Below are 18988 nucleotides of genomic sequence, written 5' to 3'. Positions count from 1 at the left end.
GTCTCTTTACTTTAACATTTGTGTAGTTACAAAAACGCATATGTTAATCTTACATACTCCTATCTTATATATTACAATAGCAGTCTTTTTGAATAAATTATTTGATTGGTGAAAAAAAAAACAATCTATTTTTTTATGTTTTTTTCTTCAACAAAACTTTTCTTTGTGTAAAGGTGAGTATTTACATTATTTTAGAAGCAGTAATTAACTGTATAATTTTCACAATCATTTTTTTTTCTTATATAAAAAGTAATATTTTTTCTTGTAAAATTAGCAACTTAAAATTAAAATAAGTAAACAATATTATATTTCGTATTTTATGATATATATATATATAATTTCCTTATAATGGTTTTTTCTAAATTTTAAAACTGTTTAAATATTTTAAATTAAATTAGGTTTTTTTTTCTCTATTTTACTTTTATATAAAACCTTTTTATAGTAGATTTTAAATTTTTACATTTTTATTTTTTAATATTTAAATAAATTTAGAATTGTCATGTGTCAACATCTGAATGATACAACTGACATGTGTCACAATCTTGTTAATTAGTAATTTTGACATCAAACTTTATATAATAAGATAAAAGTAGCTTGGGTGTGTTTTATAAGATTACACACTTATTTTGAGTATAAATTTAAAGACATTTTTTAATAGAAATAAGGTAATTATGAATAGGGGTATGAAAAATGACATTTTAAAAATTCTCCATACTAATATGTATCTTGTTATACATTTGGTAGTTATCTATCCTTTTCCTTCTTATTATTAATAACAAATACTATAAATTTCACATCTTTTTTATTGAAATATCCTGTTGGCATTTTTCCATCTTTGAAAATTCACCGTTTTGTCGATTTGCAAGTCAAGTACTACTACTCTTTTTCTCATCCCACCTCTATATATATAATGATAAATAGAACAAAGCTCAACATAACGTATATACGTAAAATACAGAAAAGAAAAGAAGAAAAAAGTTGTTACCCTCCTCAACAAACAAAAATGGGGAAATGCCCTGCTTTGTTGATATACCTCTCTTCATTTATTCTTCTTGTCCTTCAAACACTCCATGGTGTTAACGCAGTAAAGTGTTTCGGAAGCTCCTTCAACGGCAACGGCAGCTACGCTCAGAATCGCCAGAAACTCTTCTCTACTCTTGCTGATAAAGTCGTCACTAACGGCGGATTCTACAACGCTTCACTCGGCCAAATTCCCAACAGGGTTTACGCTCTTGCCATCTGCGCAAGAGGCTACGACCAAGAAGCTTGTTTCAGTTGCGTCCAATCATTGGCTCAGGATACACAAAAAGGATGTCAACGCCGCATGGACTCCTTCATATGGGGAGGCAATGACGATGTTTCTTGTCTATTACGTTCCTCAAACCACTCAACTTTTGGGATCCTCCAGCTTGGACCTTCTGTTATATGGCCAAATCAAGATCTTATCGAGTCATCTAAAAACATGACCCTTTTCCAACAACAGTGGGAAGAAATGGTTAATCGGACCCTCGAGGCTACCACTAAAGCTGAAACTTCCTTGGTACTCAAGTACTACAGTGCCGAAAAAGCCGGGTTCACAGAGTTTCCAGATGTTTACATGCTGATGCAATGCACACCCGACATAACTTCTCAAGACTGCAGAAAATGTTTGGGAGATTGCGTGATGAATTATAGAAAAGATTATCTGGAAAGAAAAGGAGGCATGGCTAGTCTTCCTAGCTGCTATTTCAGGTGGGATCTATATACTTACCACAGTGCTTTTGATAATGTAACAAGAATTCCTGCGCCTCCTCGGCCTCCAACTCATGCAAAGGAGAGCTGCATAACAAATAAAAAAGGTAAATTAAATGAGTTATATAGCATTGCACAATTTGTAAGTGATCAAGAGGTTCTCAGACTAAATAGCGTTAATAATTTGCAGGAAGAAGTACAATTGCAATATTTGTGGTTCTTACTTTCATTAATCTTTTGGTGTTTATTGGCTTCGTTAAAGTCTTTGCAAGGAGGGGAAAATATAAAAGTGGTAAGGCTAACTTGCTTCAATCAACCTTATGATGTAGAGAGTAAGGCTTTTTTTTGTTTTTTTTTTTGTAAAGTTGGTGGTGCAGAGTACTCTGATTCTGATGGTCAATTCATGTTACGGTTTGATCTTGGTATGATCTTAAAGGCAACCAATGACTTCTCTTCTGAAAATACTATTGGACAAGGTGGATTTGGTACTGTCTATAAGGTAATAATAGAATTTTGTCCCTAATACTGTGTTCTTTATCAACTAAGGTCTTCTAGGTGTAAATAGATTTTGAGAATGGGTTTCAGGGGACATTCCCAAACGGGCAAGAGGTAGCGGTCAAGAGATTAGCAAAAGGTTCAGGACAAGGAGATATAGAGTTCAAGAATGAGGTTTCACTCTTGACAAGACTCCAACATAAGAATCTGGTTAAGCTTCTTGGGTTCTGCAACGAGAGAGATGAAGAGATTCTTGTCTACGAGTTTGTCCCAAATTCAAGCCTTGATAACTTTATCTTCGGTGAGTTTTCGAAAGATAGTCGCATTTTTTTATAGTTTTAATAATTTTTTTAATAGTTTCTTGAAACTCTGCAGATGAAGAGAAGCGTTCACTTCTTACATGGGAGACGAGGTTCAGAATTATAGAAGGCATTGCTCGAGGTCTTCTTTATCTTCATGAGGATTCTCAGCTGAAGATTATTCACAGAGACTTGAAGGCGAGCAACATACTTTTAGATGCTGAGATGAATCCTAAAGTTGCAGATTTTGGAACAGCGAGGTTGTTTGACACTGACGTGACTCGTGCTGAAACAAAACGAATAGCTGGAACCCGGTAAGGAATATTTTTTTAAATGCTCTGTTTTTAAAACAGAGTCTCGCAGACATTGTAACAGTCATGAATATAGTGTTACTGGTTTGCATTATGCAGTGGATATATGGCTCCTGAGTACCTGAATCACGGAGAAATCTCAGCTAAATCTGACGTTTATAGCTTCGGTGTCATGCTTCTAGAGATGATTAGTGGTGAAAGAAACAAGACCTCTAAAGGAGAAGGACTTGCAGCTTTTGTAAGCTTACTTCACATATCAGTTTTTTAATCTTCAAATCTCTGTGTACAAAAAGTTAAAAGACATATTTTCTTGGTGTAGGCATGGAAGAGATGGGTTGACGGCAAGCCTGAGGTTATAATTGATCCTTTCTTGATAGAGAATCCAAGAAACGAGATCATCAAGTTGATCCAGATTGGTTTGTTGTGCGTTCAAGAGAATGCAGCAAAGAGACCAACCATGAGCACGGTGATCATTTGGCTTGGCAGTGATACTATCATCATTCCTTTACCTAATGCTCCTGCTTTCACTGGAAGTCAGTCCCAATCAGAAAGTGGTACAACGTCAATGAGTGGTGATGTCTTTACGGAGTTGAGTTGTCGTTGAGTTATAAATCATTTGATCATCAAAATATTGTTTTCGAAAGCAAACTTACAAAAAACCTTCTTCAGGGAACCTTTCATTGTATCAATTTGGTGTTTAGATATTTTTGTCCTTTTGGCAAATAGTAAATTAATGTACGGATTCTCATAAATTTTTAGCTCTAAGCTCAATATGTTCATTTTTTGCTCTGCTTCTCATTTTGAAAACTAAAATCTTGTTAGTAATGATAACTTACGTTACCATATTATGCATCTCTTTGACAATAATGGTACATCAGTTCTTTACTTTTTATCTAAACGCATAAATTGTTACATTAAACATAGAGACTAGAGTTGAAATCATATGGGATGGACCTCTCCCTGGATATGTATAAGCCTAGGGACACATAGTCTTCTACTCATAAAAAATGAGAAAGTGGATACGCTATAAAATTTGTTAATTCGAACACAACAAAACAGATTACGAACATAACAATAATTCAAAATAAATATTACTTCTACGGTCACTTCAAGTGAAGAGTCTTGGTCTTTGATTTGATACTTTCACGCTTCTTTCTTCAATAGTTAGGTATATTTAATTCTTATAAATAATGGATTCTAAGAACTTTGTACTACTCTTCTTACTTGGCCACCGTTGCCAGTTACGACCAAAGACTAATAAGATTTCTAATTTGCTACTTGACTTATAAATAAAAACTACATTGCAACGTACTCGCTGGAGATAAAATCTTTCGCAAATTGTTTGACAGTTGTGAGTACACAAGTCTCTCGCAAAATGCGTTAGATTTGCGAGGAACTTATTCCCTTGCAACTTGCGTGGAAATTGCGAGGAAAATTTCCCTCATAAAATTTGTGATGTTCTCCAATTTGCAAGACGCGATTTGCGAGGAATCGGTGTGTCTTGCAAATCTCTTACGATTGTCGATTTGCGAGGGAATTGCGATAGATTCTTCCATTGCAAATCGATTATTTTCTTAGTGTTTTATGGGTAAAAAAAGTCTTTGTGTTTGTAGTAAACATCCTCTCAATTCACTACAAGCAACTATACTATAATTGTCTTAAACGTACAAGTAATTTTTTTTCATATGGCTACATAACATATCATACTACTTATTGTTAGGTGTATTTTAGTTATAGATCTACAAAGAAAACACAAATACATATACTAAAATTTGATCATGGAGATCTCTAAATAACATATATTAAATTATATATGGACATGGGGAAAAATATGCGTTGGCGAAACCTCCACGTATCCGCGTGTTACGTACTTTCCTCGTACGTACACTAATTAATATAAATTGACCAATACACATTTTATCAAGTCAACTAGTAATAGTATACTCGTTTGCTCTATAACTGATTATCTATTAATGTCTTAACGATAACGAAGTAGTTCAAGAAAAAAAAATGGGGAATCAACCTGCTTTGATGTTCTTTCTTGCGTCTTCTCTTCTTCTTGTCCTTCAAAAGCTCGAAGTTGTTAACGCCGTGGGATGTACTGGAAGCTTATTCAACAGTAACAGCAGCTACGCTCAGAACCGCCGCGATCTCTTCTCTACTCTTGCAAATAAAGTCGCCACTAATGGTGGATTCTACAACGCTTCACTTGGCAAAAGTCCCAACAGAGTTCACGCTGTTGGTCTATGCGGAAGAGGCTACGAGCAACAAGCATGTATCAGTTGTGTAGAAAGTGCCGTTCAGGGTATACTTACGACAACGAGTTGTCCAAACCGCATGGATTCATTCACGTGGGACAAAGACGGTGAAGACAATGTTTCTTGTCTTGTAAGTACCTCAAACCACTCAACTTTTGGTAGCCTCGAGCTTAGACCTCCTGTTAGATACCAAAGTCCAGATAGTATCGAGTCATCGAAAAACATGACTCTTTTCGAGCAACAATGGAATGCAATGGCTAACCGGACCCTGAAGGCTGCCGCGGAAGCTGAAACTTCCTCGGTACTTAAATACTATAGTGCCGAGAAAGCCGAGTTGACAGAGTTTCCAAATGTTTACATGCTGATGCAATGCACACCCGACATAACTTCCCAAGATTGCAAGACATGTTTGGGACAATGCGTGACGCTTTTTAAAGAACAGGTTTGGGGAAGAAAAGGAGGTGAGGTTTATCGTCCAAGCTGTTTTTTCAGGTGGGATCTATATGCTTTCCATGGTGCTTTTGATAATGTAACAAGAGTTCCTGCGCCTCCTCGACCTCAGGCTCCGGAGAAGGAGAGCTCTATAACAGAAAAGAAAGGTAAACCAAATGAGTTAGAGCATTGCATAAATTTTGTAAGTATGATAAAGAGGTTCTCAGGCTAAAAGGGGTTAAATGATTTGCAGGAAGAAGCATTGGGTATCGTGTAATTATCGTAATATTTGTGCTTCTTACTTTCATTAATATTTTGGTGTTTATTGGCTTCATCAAAGTCTATGCACGGAAGAAAAAATTATACAACATAACCAATGGTTAGTGTACCTTTAATTTCTTGCTTCAGTCAACCTTATGAGTTATGATATAGTACTTAAGGGTTATTTGTTTTCTTTTTTTTTTGTTAGTTGGTAGTGCAGAGTACTCTGAATCTGATGGTCAGTTTGTGTTACGGTTTGATCTTGGTATGATCATTATGGCAACCAATGACTTCTCTTCTGATAATACGCTAGGCCAAGGTGGATTTGGTACTGTCTATAAGGTAGTAATTACATTTTCACGATAATGAGTTGTTGATTGATCTTGATCTCGGATGACGGGATGAGTTGTTGATTAATCTTGAGAACCGGTTTCAGGGGACATTGCTAAACGGGCAAGAGATAGCGGTAAAGAGATTAACAAAAGGTTCAGGACAAGGAGATATAGAGTTTAAGAATGAAGTTTCACTACTGACAAGACTCCAACATAGGAATCTGGTTAAGCTTCTTGGGTTCTGTAATGAAGGAGATGAAGAGATTCTTGTCTACGAGTTTGTCCCCAACGCAAGTCTTGACCACTTTATCTTCGGTGAGCCTTCGAAAAACAACTGCCAATTTGGATAGTTTTAGAACTTTTAAGCAAAATACAAATGTTTCTTTTCAGATGAAGAGAAGCGTTCACTTCTTAGATGGGAGATGAGGTTCAGAATTATAGAAGGCATTGCTCGAGGTCTACTTTATCTTCATGAGGATTCTCAGCTGAAGATTATTCACAGAGACTTGAAGTTGAGTAACATACTCTTAGACGCAGAGATGAACCCTAAAGTTGCAGATTTTGGAACAGCAAGGTTGTTTGACACTGACGAGACTCGAGCTGAAACAAAACGAATAGCTGGAACCCGGTAAGAAATACTTAAATGCTCTGTTTTTAAAACAGAGTCTTCCAGACACTTAAGCAATCAAGAATTAATGTTACTGGTTTACAAATATGCAGTGGATATATGGCTCCTGAGTACCTGAATCACGGCCAAATGTCAGCTAAATCTGACGTTTATAGCTTTGGTGTCATGCTTCTAGAGATGATAAGTGGTGAAAGAAACAAGAACTTTGAAGGAGAAGGACTTGCAGCTTTTGTAAGCTTCTTGACATATCAGTGTTTGCTCCATTTTGTTCTTACTCTTCAAACCACTTGTGTACAAAAAGTAACAATACATATATTCTTGGTGCAGACATGGAAGAGATGGGTTGAAGGAAAGCCTGAGATAATAATTGACCCTTTCTTGATAGAGCATCCAAGAAACGAGATCATCAAGTTGATCCAGATTGGTTTGTTGTGTGTTCAAGAGAATGCAGCAAAGAGACCAACCATGAGCTCTGTGATAATTTGGCTTGGCAGTGAAACTATCATCATTCCATTACCTAATGCTCCTATTTTCACTAGAAGTCATTCCCAATCTGAAAGTGGAATGTCAATGAACAGCGATGTCTTCACGGAGTTGAGTTGTCGTTGAGGTTTAAATTAGGTCATCAAAATGTCTTTTTCCGAAAGCAAACTATACATTGTATGATTGTATCTTGTGGTCATGATCAAGAAACCTTTCATTTTATCTTGTCATCTTTAGATATTTTCCTAAGCTTTCATCTCAAAGGATAAATAGTAAATTAATGTGTGAAATCTTTATTTCCTAAGCTTCATCACAAAGCATACTTTTTTTAGGTCAACAAAATATTATTGCATGGTTTTAGAACAAATAATGCATGCATGGAAAAAGGAAGAATTTAGGGACATCGAAACAAAGATGACCCAAAACCTATAAATATTGGAGTGTTGTTAAAGACACTACAACTTCGGAAACTATGGTTTACTGAAAAGTTGATTACGTGGATAATTTTTCCCCCCAACTCTTATCGATGACACCAAAGACGGATCCACGTAAAAGAAAGTGGAGTCACGCACAAACTTGTTTTATATGATTTTAAATGTGCTATGTCACTAGACTACGTTAGCTAAATTGGTTAAAGTTTGTAATTGCCCCCAATGAAAATCGAGGATATGCAATATATTTTTATAAGTCGTGGACCTGACGAGGAAAGACTTAATGTTCTAGGAAGGTTCTATACTTCTATGCATGAAAAGTCCACACGAGCAAAAAGAAAGACTTCTATATCTCAATGTAAAAGGATATATGCCGTCTGCGTGCGGTAAGGTTTGCCTAATCAAATAGAAAGAAAACGATACGCACAATTTACGGTTTAGTTAATTACCTTCATTTAAGGTTTGGACATTTAACAAGAGTGCTCAAGTAGATAGCAATTTGATCTCATTTTTTTAATAATTTTTTCGGTCCTTTTCACTTTTACTATAAGTTTTTTTTTTTTTTTCATTTCGTTATATAGTCTTTTCTCTATTTATTATATAACAACTAGAAGTAGACTCACGCGATGCACGAGATAATTTTATAATAATTTTAACATATTTTAGATTTATTAAAATATTTTAAAATGTTATATTTTGTGTTTTGATAAATTATCTTATGTTTATTATTTGTTATTTGTTATTTGATTGTGTTTTCAGTCACTTAAAATGAATTTAAACATTAAACTGAAATTTTTTGTTAATATGAAAAGTAACTTTAAAATATTTAGTCTTTATCCCATAATATATAGAGCTCTTCATGTTTTGATGCACAATCAAGTCGTACAAACATTTTTTACGTTAGGGAAAAGAAGATTGATTACATATAAAATATAATGCGGCTGAGCATGATATTATGTGTGAGTTTGTCCGCTTTTAATATAATCTATAAAACATCAATATCTTCTAAAACCAGACACCTCCAAGAAGGGTGAGACAGTAGCTTAAATTTCTCGAATAATCTCTTCTTGAGCCGAAACTCATGCTCTTCATTCATTTTCTGTGTAATTAATTTCACTAATTAGATAACTAAAGGTAACATAAATAAATTTGATATTTATATATTACCAGTATGCTTTACACATGCTTAAAAATTTTATTATTATAATTTGAATGTTTTAGCAATAAAAAATTTTAATCTTAATGAATTATACAAATGACTTCAAATGCCTTTGTGTTCTAGAAGTAGAATTCTTTGTGTTTCTTGATTAATTGCATTTGGAAAAGTGAGTTCTCTGTTAGATATTTCTATATTTTTATCACATACTTTATATCTATTGAACATACTAAATGCAAACTGAATTTTAGTTTAGAATTGAGTAAAAATGTTATTACTATATATTGATATATTATTATATCAAATAAAAATTGTTTTTTGTGTGTTATACTTTTCAATTTTAAAATAATATATATATATATATGTTGTATTATACTCAAAATGACCAACAAAAAAGAGTAGAAACATACCATCGTATTATCGAGTTACTTTTTTTTTTTTATTGTTAACTACATAAGTGCATAACCTAAGAGAACATAAAATAATTGTTCACCAGATAATTTTTTTTTTCTTCTATGTTTTTATTTCTAAAATTATATGATGGATGAAAGAAGAGATAACTAAAATCTTTCTTCTTCTCCAAGACATTGTCTCTCTCTCTAGAATGCAATTGGGATTAGGTTAGGGTGATTTTTTTATCTTTCGACTTGATAAACATGTGATAGATTTGAGTCTTGTGAAATGCGTATTGATGAAACTTGCACACATGGTCAAATCCCATTGCCTTGCTCTACTTGCGGGTAAGCACTATCATCACGTCATCAACAATCGATCATAGCTAAGAAAAATAATGAAACCTATGAGAAGAGAAAATAAGTGCATACATAGTATAACCCAAACAATAATGTTGTAAAAATAAATTAGATGTTAATTATATTTTAATAAAATAATTAAGACTAAATTATGTAAGAAAATAAAAACTGAATTTGAAAGAATCAAATGGCTTTGAAAACCCATATCATGAGATATATATCACCTAGACGTCCAAATCTTCCTCGACCCTAAACCCTAAACCATCGCAAAACCTTTCTCATTAGAAAGTCATAACCTATAAATAAAATAAAGTACCATGGAAATGGTTATCAGAAAGAATGTTAATAAATACATACAAACACAGTTGTAACGTTAAGGAACAAATTTAAAGTAATACACTAATAGCATTCGAAACAGTTAATATTTGTTTAAACTCATTTTCATGGGTAATACATACAAATACACTTGTATAAAATATAGTATGGGTAATAAGTAGCATAAATATTGTGACTAAGATAAAAAATCTATTAGGGTTTATGAATTATGATTTTCAACTAAAATTATTATATTAAAAATTTATCAAATAGATCAAAAGAAAAACAAATTACAATATTGATATATAAAATAAGCATTTGAAACAACATTTACCAACATTTACAAGTGAGAATGTGTTACGTATCTAAGACCTTCTTCATCTAAATCTTTCTAATGAATAAGTATATTTCACATGTTCACTTCTATATATGCTCCAAATTTTTGACTCAACTTATTTATTTCAAAAAAAAAGAAAAAGTTAAATATTACAAAATTTAGGAAATTATGTGAGAAGTAGCATATGATGTTTGATGAAGACTTTGTCTAGCTATTTATAGATAAATTTGTAGTAGTATGAAAGTTTTTTAGTTTTTTTTTTCTGGTCAAGCATCATGGGAGTTATGGTTACATTTTAAAGAATAAAAATACCATAGGTTTTGACTGTGTTTTTTCCCTTTTTTGGTAAAACAAAAAGTGTATTGCAGTTAATACATTAAAGTGTATTCATATGATGAAAGATTTGTTTTATAATTTTTCAAACATCATGGGAGTAACATTTTAAAAAATTAATATGCAATAAATTGTGTTAATAATTACTATTAAAGAAAAATAAAATATCATATTGTTATTATCTTGAAATTATTTTAGAATAATTGTTTTGATCTTTTGGCACAAAAACTGTAAAACAAATATTATGATTTTTTTTAACAAAATATTACTATAATATTATAATATTTTTATAGCTTGAAATTAGTAAAGAATTTAATAACCATCACATTATATTTTTCCAAAATAATGATATTAATATTTAAATATTTGATTAGTGGAAATTTATGTTGTCCAAAATTATAATATTAATATTTAATTCTTTTTTATTTTCAAAATTATGATGTTTTGGTAATTATATAAAATATTGATAAATGATATCTATGTATAATTACTAAAAGGACATTGCATATATAAATGTCAACATATTTTTTAGTACAGAAATATCATTTAAATTTACTGAATATAAAAATTAGTGTATGTAATTTTGAGGAAAATGAATTTAAGAATTTAATAATGAGAAGTGAGGACAGGTGTCAAAAATATACGCTGCCAAATATTGTCGTGTTATGCAAAGTTGGGAGAAAACCTTCTCATTAGAAAGTCATAACCTATAAATAAAATAAAATATCATGGAAATAGTTATCAGAAAGAAAGTTAATAAATAAATACAAACACAGTTGTAACGTTAAGGGACAAATTTAAAGTAATACATTAATAGTATTCGAAACAGTTAATATTTGTTTAAACTCATTTTCATGGGTAATACATACAAATACACTTGTATAAAATATAGTATGGGTAATAATTAGCATAAATATTGTGACTAAGATATAAAATCTATTAGGGTTTATGAATTATGATTTTAAACTAAATTTTTTCTATTAAAAAATTATCAAATGGATCAATAGAAAAACAGATTACAATATTGATATACAAAATAGGCATTTGAAACAACATTTACCAACATTTACAAGTGAGAATGTGTTATGTACCTAAGACCTTCTTCATCTAAATCTTTCTAATGAATAAGCACATTTCACATGTTTGCTTCTATATATGCTCCAAAATTTTGACTCAACTTATTTATTTCAAAAAAAGAAAAAAAGTTAAATATTACAAAATTTAGGAAATTATGTGAGAAGTAGAATATGATGTTTGATGAAGACTTTGTCTAGCTATTTATAGATAATTTAGTAGTAGTATGAAAGTTTTTTAGTTTTTTTTGGTCAAACATCATGGGAGTTATAGTTACATTTTAAAGAATAAAAATACCATAGGTTTTGACTGTGTTTTTTCCTTTTTTTTTGGTAAAACAAAAAGTGTATTGCAGTTAATACATTAAATTGTATTCATATGATGAAAGATTTGTTTTTCTAATTTTTCAAACATCATGGGAGTAACATTTTAAAGAATTAATATGCAATAAATTGTGTTAATAATTACTATTAAAGAAAAATAAAATATCATATTGTTTATATCTTGAAATTATTTTAGAATAAATTGTTTTGATCTTTTGGCACAAAAATTGTAAAACAAAATATTATGATTTTTTTTTCAACAAATAATTACTATAATATTATAATATTTTTAATGCTTGAAATTAGTAAAGAATTTAATAACCATCATATTATATTTTTCCAAAATCATGATATTAATATTTAAATATTTAATTAGTGGAAATTTATATTGTCCAAAATTATAATATTAATATTTAATTCTTTTTTATTTGCAAAATTATGATGTTATGGTAATTATATAAAATATTGATAAATGATATCTATATATAACTACTAAAAGGACATTGCATATATAAATGTCAACATATTTTTTAGTACAGAAATATCATTTAAATTTACTGAATATAAAAATTAATGTATGTAATTTTGAGTAAAATAAATTTAAGAATTTAATAATGAGAAGTGAGGACAGGTGTCGAAAGTATACGCTGCCAAATGTCATCGTGTTATGCAAAGTTGGAGAAAATCTTCTCATATTATATAAGATTTTACAAATACCAATATTGTTTTGACTGTCCATGAAACTCTTGTACACGTCCCATAAAGCTGTATTGGAAAATGGTAGTGTCTATCAAATTGATCACTTTTTACATCATATCTAATTTTTTGGGCAAAACTCCAAAAAAAAAATGGGATAATCGTTGCCTCAGTACCACTTTAGACGTAGAAGGGGAAGACTTTGTTTTGGTCACGCGGCCAAAAACAGAAGCTTTAATTGAATGAANNNGATGTATATTAAAAAAAAAAAAAAAAAAAGATGTGTATGTGGTAGGGCTACATGGAGACGTATAGTATAATTTACACAGTACGAGAATTCCAGCAAAATTTGTAGATACAACTGTTCGTCATGGTCTCAAATGTGTTGTAGAAAGAATTTTCCATCATGGTATGGTGTCAGTTAATACCTATCCTTTGTGAATCCGTGTATTAACACGCAGAGTCGCGGGATTTAACATGATCGAATGGTATGCATGTAGTTAGATTCGATCGATTGATTATCATGTATAATATCAATTACATCTGAATGTGATGAAATAAACAGCAAAAATATTAGTGAGGCTTCATATGAGTCTTCAGTTGACTTCATCGGCTGTACTTGTTGAGCTACAAGTAAAACCTGACTCCATTGGCTATCCTTGTTGGCTCTATGTGCTTTCTTCAAACTTCATAACAGCAACTGTTATTGGCTTCTGTCGGAATAACCAATTAATACGGCATTTTCTCAATGTTTTTTTGGGGCCAAAAATTCTTAATAGGTTAACGTCTCACAAAACCAATACGTGGTCATTCCATTTACTTGTGCTTTAGCATCATGAGCATCATTTGAGATGTCAAAGCCGGCATGCTCTGGCTATATAAATATAACGAGCTTAAAAATCATAACGAAGTAGTACATGAATAAGAAAGAATTAAAGAAAAAAGAAAAAAAAGTTGTTACCATTAACAAACAAAAATGGTGAAATGCCCTGCTTTGATGATATACCTCTCTTCTTTTATTCTTTTTGTCCTTCAAACACTCCATGGTGTTAACTCCGTAAAGTGTTTCGGAAGCTCATACAACCGTAACGGCAGCTACCCTAAGAATCGCCAGAAACTCTTCTCTGATCTTGCTGATAAAGTCGTTGCTAACCGCGGATTCTACAACGCTTCATTCGGCCAATACCCCGACAGAGTTTATGCTCTTGCCATGTGCGCAAGAGGCTACGAGCAAGAAGCTTGTTTGAAGTGTGTCCAAACATTGACTCAAGATACAATATCAGAATGCCAAAGCCGCAAGGATTCGTTCATGTGGGGTGGCGAGCAAGATGTTTCTTGTCTTGTTCGTTCCTCAAGTATTGGGAGATTGAAAACCGGAGATCAAACCGAGAGAAACGACAGAAAACAGATAGATATCATAGAAACGGAAACAAACAAAACCATAACCCATAGGAATAGAGATCCACAGGATTGACTGCTCTGATACCATGATAGATTTGATGAGAGTAAGAACACAAAGGTGTTTAGGAAGAATTATATTAGACTCTCATGATCTCAATGATACAATATACATTCTCTTATATAGAGATTTAGTTTCCTATTCGATGATATATATAAATGTAAACAATACATTAGAGATAAATATTAACATTCCTAAATTATATATTCTAAATCTTCATGTATTCCATATTCTTGAACAATCATCTCAACCGTTGATCTCTCGGTTTGATCTCCGGTTTTCAATCTCCCAATATCAAGCCACTCAACTTTTAGGAGCCTCAAGCTTAGTCCTCCTTTTGTATCGCCAAGTCAAGATATCATCGAGCCATCTAAAACGATGACACTATTTGTACCACAGTGGGAAGCAATGGTTAATCGGACCCTCAGGGCTGCCACGAAGGCTAAAACTTCCTCGATACTTAAGTACTATAGTGCCGGAAAAGCCGGGTTCACGAATTTTCAAGATGTTTACATGCTGATGCAGTGCACACCCGACATAACTTCTGAAGATTGCAATACATGTTTGGAAGGTTGCGTGATATATTTTAGAACACAGTATCTAGGAAGAGAAGGAGGCATGGCTAGTTTTCCAAGCTGTTTTTTCAGGTGGGATATATATGCTTTCCATGGTGCTTTTGATGATATAACAAGAGTTCCTGCGCCTCCTCCTGGACCTCATGTTCAGGAAAAGGAGAACTCTAAAACAGACAAGAAATGTGAAACAAATGAATCAGAGTATTGCCTCACAACTTGTAAGTATGATAATAAAGAGGTTCTTAGACTAAAAAGGGTTAGTAATTTGCAGGAAGAAGAATTGGATATGGCGGAATTATCGCAATAATCGCTGTTTTTACATTCATTAATATTTTGGTGTTTATTGGCTTCATCCAAGTAAATGCTCAGAGGAGAAATATAAAAAATGGTAAGTGTACCTTGTACCCTTGTCACTTGCTTCAATCCTATGATGTATAGAGTAAGGCTTATTTATTCTTCTTCTCTCTCTTTTTTTTTCTTTTTTTTTTTAAGTTGGTGGTGCAGAGTACTCTGATTCTGATGGTCAATTCATGTTACGGTTTGATCTTGGTATGATCATAATAGCAACCGATGACTTCTCTTCTGAAAATACGCTTGGCCAAGGTGGATTTGGTACGGTCTATAAGGTAATAATAACATTTTCCCTACTTCTTGATCAAGTTAAGTCACTTATGGGTAACTTAAAGATCTTGAAAATTGGTTTCAGGGGACATTTCCAAACGGGAAAGAGGTAGCCGTGAAGAGATTAACAAAAGGTTCAGGACAAGGAGATATAGAGTTCAAGAATGAGGTTTCACTCTTGACAAGACTCCAACATAGGAATCTGGTTAAGCTTCTTGTGTTCTGTAATGAAGGAGGTGAAGAGATTCTTGTCTACGAGTTTGTCCCTAACGCAAGTCTTGATAACTTTATCTTCGGTGAGCTTTCAAAAGACAATGGCATTTATTATAGTTCTAGAAACTTTCAGCACAACATTGTTTCTTTTAACTCAACAGATGAAGAGAAACGTTCGCTTCTTACATGGGAGGTAAGGTTCAAAATTATAGAAGGCATAGCTCGAGGTCTTCTTTATCTTCATGAAAATTCTCATCTGAAGATCATTCACAGAGACTTGAAGCTGAGCAACATACTTTTAGACGCTGAGATGAACCCTAAAGTTGCAGATTTTGGAACAGCGAGGTTGTTTGACACTGACGAGACTCGAGCTGAAACAAAACGAATAGCTGGAACCCGGTAAGACATATCTATCAATCAAATTTGTAGACACATTTAAAAGCTCTGTTTTGAAAACAGAGTCTTGTAGACACATTTAAAAGCTCTGTTTTGAAAACAGAGTCTTGTAGACATATTTATATGCTCTGTTTCTAAAACAGAGTCTTGCAGACATATAAACTATCATGAATTAATGTTATTGGTTGCATATGCAGTGGATATATGGCTCCCGAATATCTGAATCGCGGAGAAATCTCAGCTAAATCTGATGTTTATAGCTTCGGTGTCATGCTTCTAGAAATGATAAGTGGTGAAAAAAACAAGAGCTACGAAGGAGAAGGACTTGCTGCTTTTGTAAGCTTACTTCACATATCAGTCTTATTTGTTTTCAATCTTCAAACCTCTTGTGTCCAAGAAGTAACAACATATATTCTCGTTAGTGCAGACATGGAAGAGATGGGTTGAAGGAAAGCCTGAGGTTATAATTGATCCTCTCTTGATAGAGCATCCGAGAAACGAGATCATCAAGTTGATCAAGATTGGTTTGTTGTGTGTTCAAGAGAATGCAGCAAAGAGACCAACCATGAGTTCTGTGATAATCTGGCTTGGAAGTGAGACCATCCTCATTCCTTTACCTAATGCTCCTGCTTTCACTGGGAGCCAATCCCAATCTGAAAGTGGTACAACAATGTCAATGAGCGGCGATGTCTTCACGGAGTTGACTTGTCGTTGAGTTAATCACTATGTTTTTTAATCTTGTGGTCTTGAGATATTTTTCCTTTTGGTATACAGGAAATTTATGTATGAATTTGTTAAGCTTTGAGTTCCCAAAACTATATGAACAATATCTTAACTTATAGATGTAATCAATATTGTCTATTAAATACTCAATATCTGATTACACTTTCAAACACTCTCAAATAAGTTCTTCAGATTACAAGAGATAAATATTGATAATATGAAAGATGAGATCAGAATCTTCAACATACTCTCAGATTCTTCTCTCCCCATATGTTAGACTCATGGCGTCTAATCTCTCACAATAATCAACATGCCTCCCGTAATCCTCCTCCCACTTTATTTATACCAACTCAGATAATAGCAACCCTCAAACCTTTCACACGTGCCAGCTAAATGACTCATCACTCTTTTCGCAGGTGGGAGTGGTACCAATCTCCTGTGATCTCTTCCTTACGTATACCATGTGAAGCTTATCAATACCCCCCCCCCCTTCGAAATGGAGCTTGTCCTCAAGCAAGAAAGAGGGGAATTGTTGCACGAGATCCTTCAAAATCACCCACGAGTTCTCGTGTGAAGGCAACCCTTCCCACCTGACCAAACCCTCCAAATAGCCTGCAGAGTTGTAGCGAGTATCCAACACGGCTGCAGGTTGCACTATCAACTCGTCAGCAGCAGAAACGATTCAGGTAAAGGAGAAATTGTGGCGTCCTGACCCAAAACTGGTTTGAGTTGTGACACATGGAACATGGGGTGCACCTTGGACCCTACAGGGAGTTGAGGTTTATACGCTGCAGGACCAATCTTTTCCAAAAACTTGGTAGGGGTCATAGAACTTGGCTGCGAGCTTCTGGCACAGACGCTTAGCGGCAGATTGTTGGCGATAAGGTCGGAGTTTTAAGTAGACCAAATCCCCAACAGCAAAGGTTAAGACCCTTCGTCCCTTTTCAGCGTTATTCTTCATGAGTTGTTGAGCATGGAGGAGGTGAGCCTTAATCTGTGTCAACATCCTGTCACGTTCCCTGAGCTGTGCTTCTAACTCCACATTTGTTGTAGAACGCTCCTCAAAGCGAATTAGAAATGGAGGAGCCCTGTCATAGACAACCTGAAACCGAGTAGACCGGAGCAAAGTATGGTAAGAGGTGTTGTACCATAACTCTGCCCAATGGATGAATTTATGCCATGTCCGCGGGTGAGTGGATGCCAGGCAACGCAGATATGTCTCAAGGCAACGGTTAAGAACCTCAGTTTGGCCATCTGTTTGGGGGTGGAAAGCAGTGATGAATTTGAGCTTGGTACCCGCCTGTTTGAAGCATTCTTTCCAAAAGTTACTCAGAAAAATCCTATCTCTGTCAGAGACAATTGACGCGGGATAGCCGTGGAGCTTCACTATCTCAGTAACAAATTTGTGAGCCACATCTGCTGCAATGAAGGGGTGTTTGAGGCACAAGAAGTGAGCAAACTTACTGAGGCAGTCCACGACCACTAAGATGACATTGGCACCATTCGATGAGGGCAAACCTTCAATGAAATCCATGCTCAAATCTTCCCAAACCTGATTAGGCACTTGTAACGGTTGCAGAAGACCAGCAGGAGACAGAGTGGAGTACTTGTGGGTCTGATAGATGGAGCATTCACTAACAAACTTCTTAACATCGGTAAGCATCCTTGTCCAATGAAAACTAAGTTGTACCCTCTTTAACGTCTTTAAAACACTAGAATGGCCACCGAGTTGACCAGTATAACCCTCCGATAGGATCAAAGGAATGAAAGTAGATGACTGAGGAATAACCAAACGTTGTTTAAACCACAACTTGCAGCTCGGACAGTGAAACCAGGTTTGCTAGTCGGATCCTCTTGCAGTTTGGTAATTAGCTGTTGAATTATCGGAACGCCTTCAATTTCCGTGTAAATGTCCTGTAACTGGATAGCAGAAGGAACCGTTAAGGCGAGCAAGGATAGAAAAACATGAGATGCATCTTGGATCATCCTGGAGAGACCATATCCTGCTTTGTTTTCGATGTCTGGTTTGTAGAAGATGTCAAAGGTGTAACCCATCAATTTGCTTAACCAGCGTTGATACTCCAAAGAGATCTCCCTCTGTTCCAGTAGGAACTTTAAACTTTTCTGGTCGGTGTGCACCACAAACTTCCTTCCCATCAAGTAGTGACGCCACTTTTGAATGGATAAGACCACAGCCATTAGTTCACGCTCATAGACTGGTTTTAACTGTTCCCGAGCAGAGAGCCCACGGCTGAAGAAAGCGATGGGACGGTAGTCTTGCATCAGAACCGCACCAAGACCGTAACCCGATGCATCTGACTCAACCACGAAGAGCTTAGAAAAGTTTGATAAGA

At 34.2% G+C, this 18988-nt stretch overlaps 3 protein-coding genes across 3 annotated transcripts; all 3 read left to right on the top strand.

Moving 5' to 3' along the window:
- Positions 954–4375, top strand: LOC104716859 (cysteine-rich receptor-like protein kinase 40). Its single transcript, XM_010434324.2, has 7 exons — positions 954–1838; positions 1922–2023; positions 2097–2230; positions 2317–2527; positions 2602–2839; positions 2936–3074; positions 3156–4375. The coding sequence occupies exons 1-7, from the start codon at positions 1004–1006 to the stop codon at positions 3438–3440; spliced, it is 1944 nt and encodes a 647-aa protein (XP_010432626.1). The 5' UTR covers positions 954–1003; the 3' UTR covers positions 3441–4375.
- LOC104716850 (putative cysteine-rich receptor-like protein kinase 39) lies at positions 4767–7460 on the top strand. Its single transcript, XM_010434312.2, has 7 exons — positions 4767–5693; positions 5780–5905; positions 5996–6129; positions 6224–6434; positions 6510–6747; positions 6840–6978; positions 7075–7460. The coding sequence occupies exons 1-7, from the start codon at positions 4847–4849 to the stop codon at positions 7354–7356; spliced, it is 1977 nt and encodes a 658-aa protein (XP_010432614.1). The 5' UTR covers positions 4767–4846; the 3' UTR covers positions 7357–7460.
- On the top strand, positions 13570–16682 carry LOC104716840 (cysteine-rich receptor-like protein kinase 40). The gene is made up of 7 exons (XM_019233864.1): positions 13570–13997; positions 14400–14899; positions 15174–15307; positions 15388–15598; positions 15677–15914; positions 16109–16247; positions 16339–16682. Exons 1-7 carry the CDS (start codon positions 13624–13626, stop codon positions 16624–16626), a joined length of 1884 nt encoding a protein of 627 aa, XP_019089409.1. The 5' UTR covers positions 13570–13623; the 3' UTR covers positions 16627–16682.

Source organism: Camelina sativa, chromosome 2 (assembly GCF_000633955.1).
Source record: "Camelina sativa cultivar DH55 chromosome 2, Cs, whole genome shotgun sequence".
NCBI lineage: Eukaryota > Viridiplantae > Streptophyta > Magnoliopsida > Brassicales > Brassicaceae > Camelina > Camelina sativa.
This window is presented reverse-complemented; position numbering and strand designations above follow the sequence as displayed.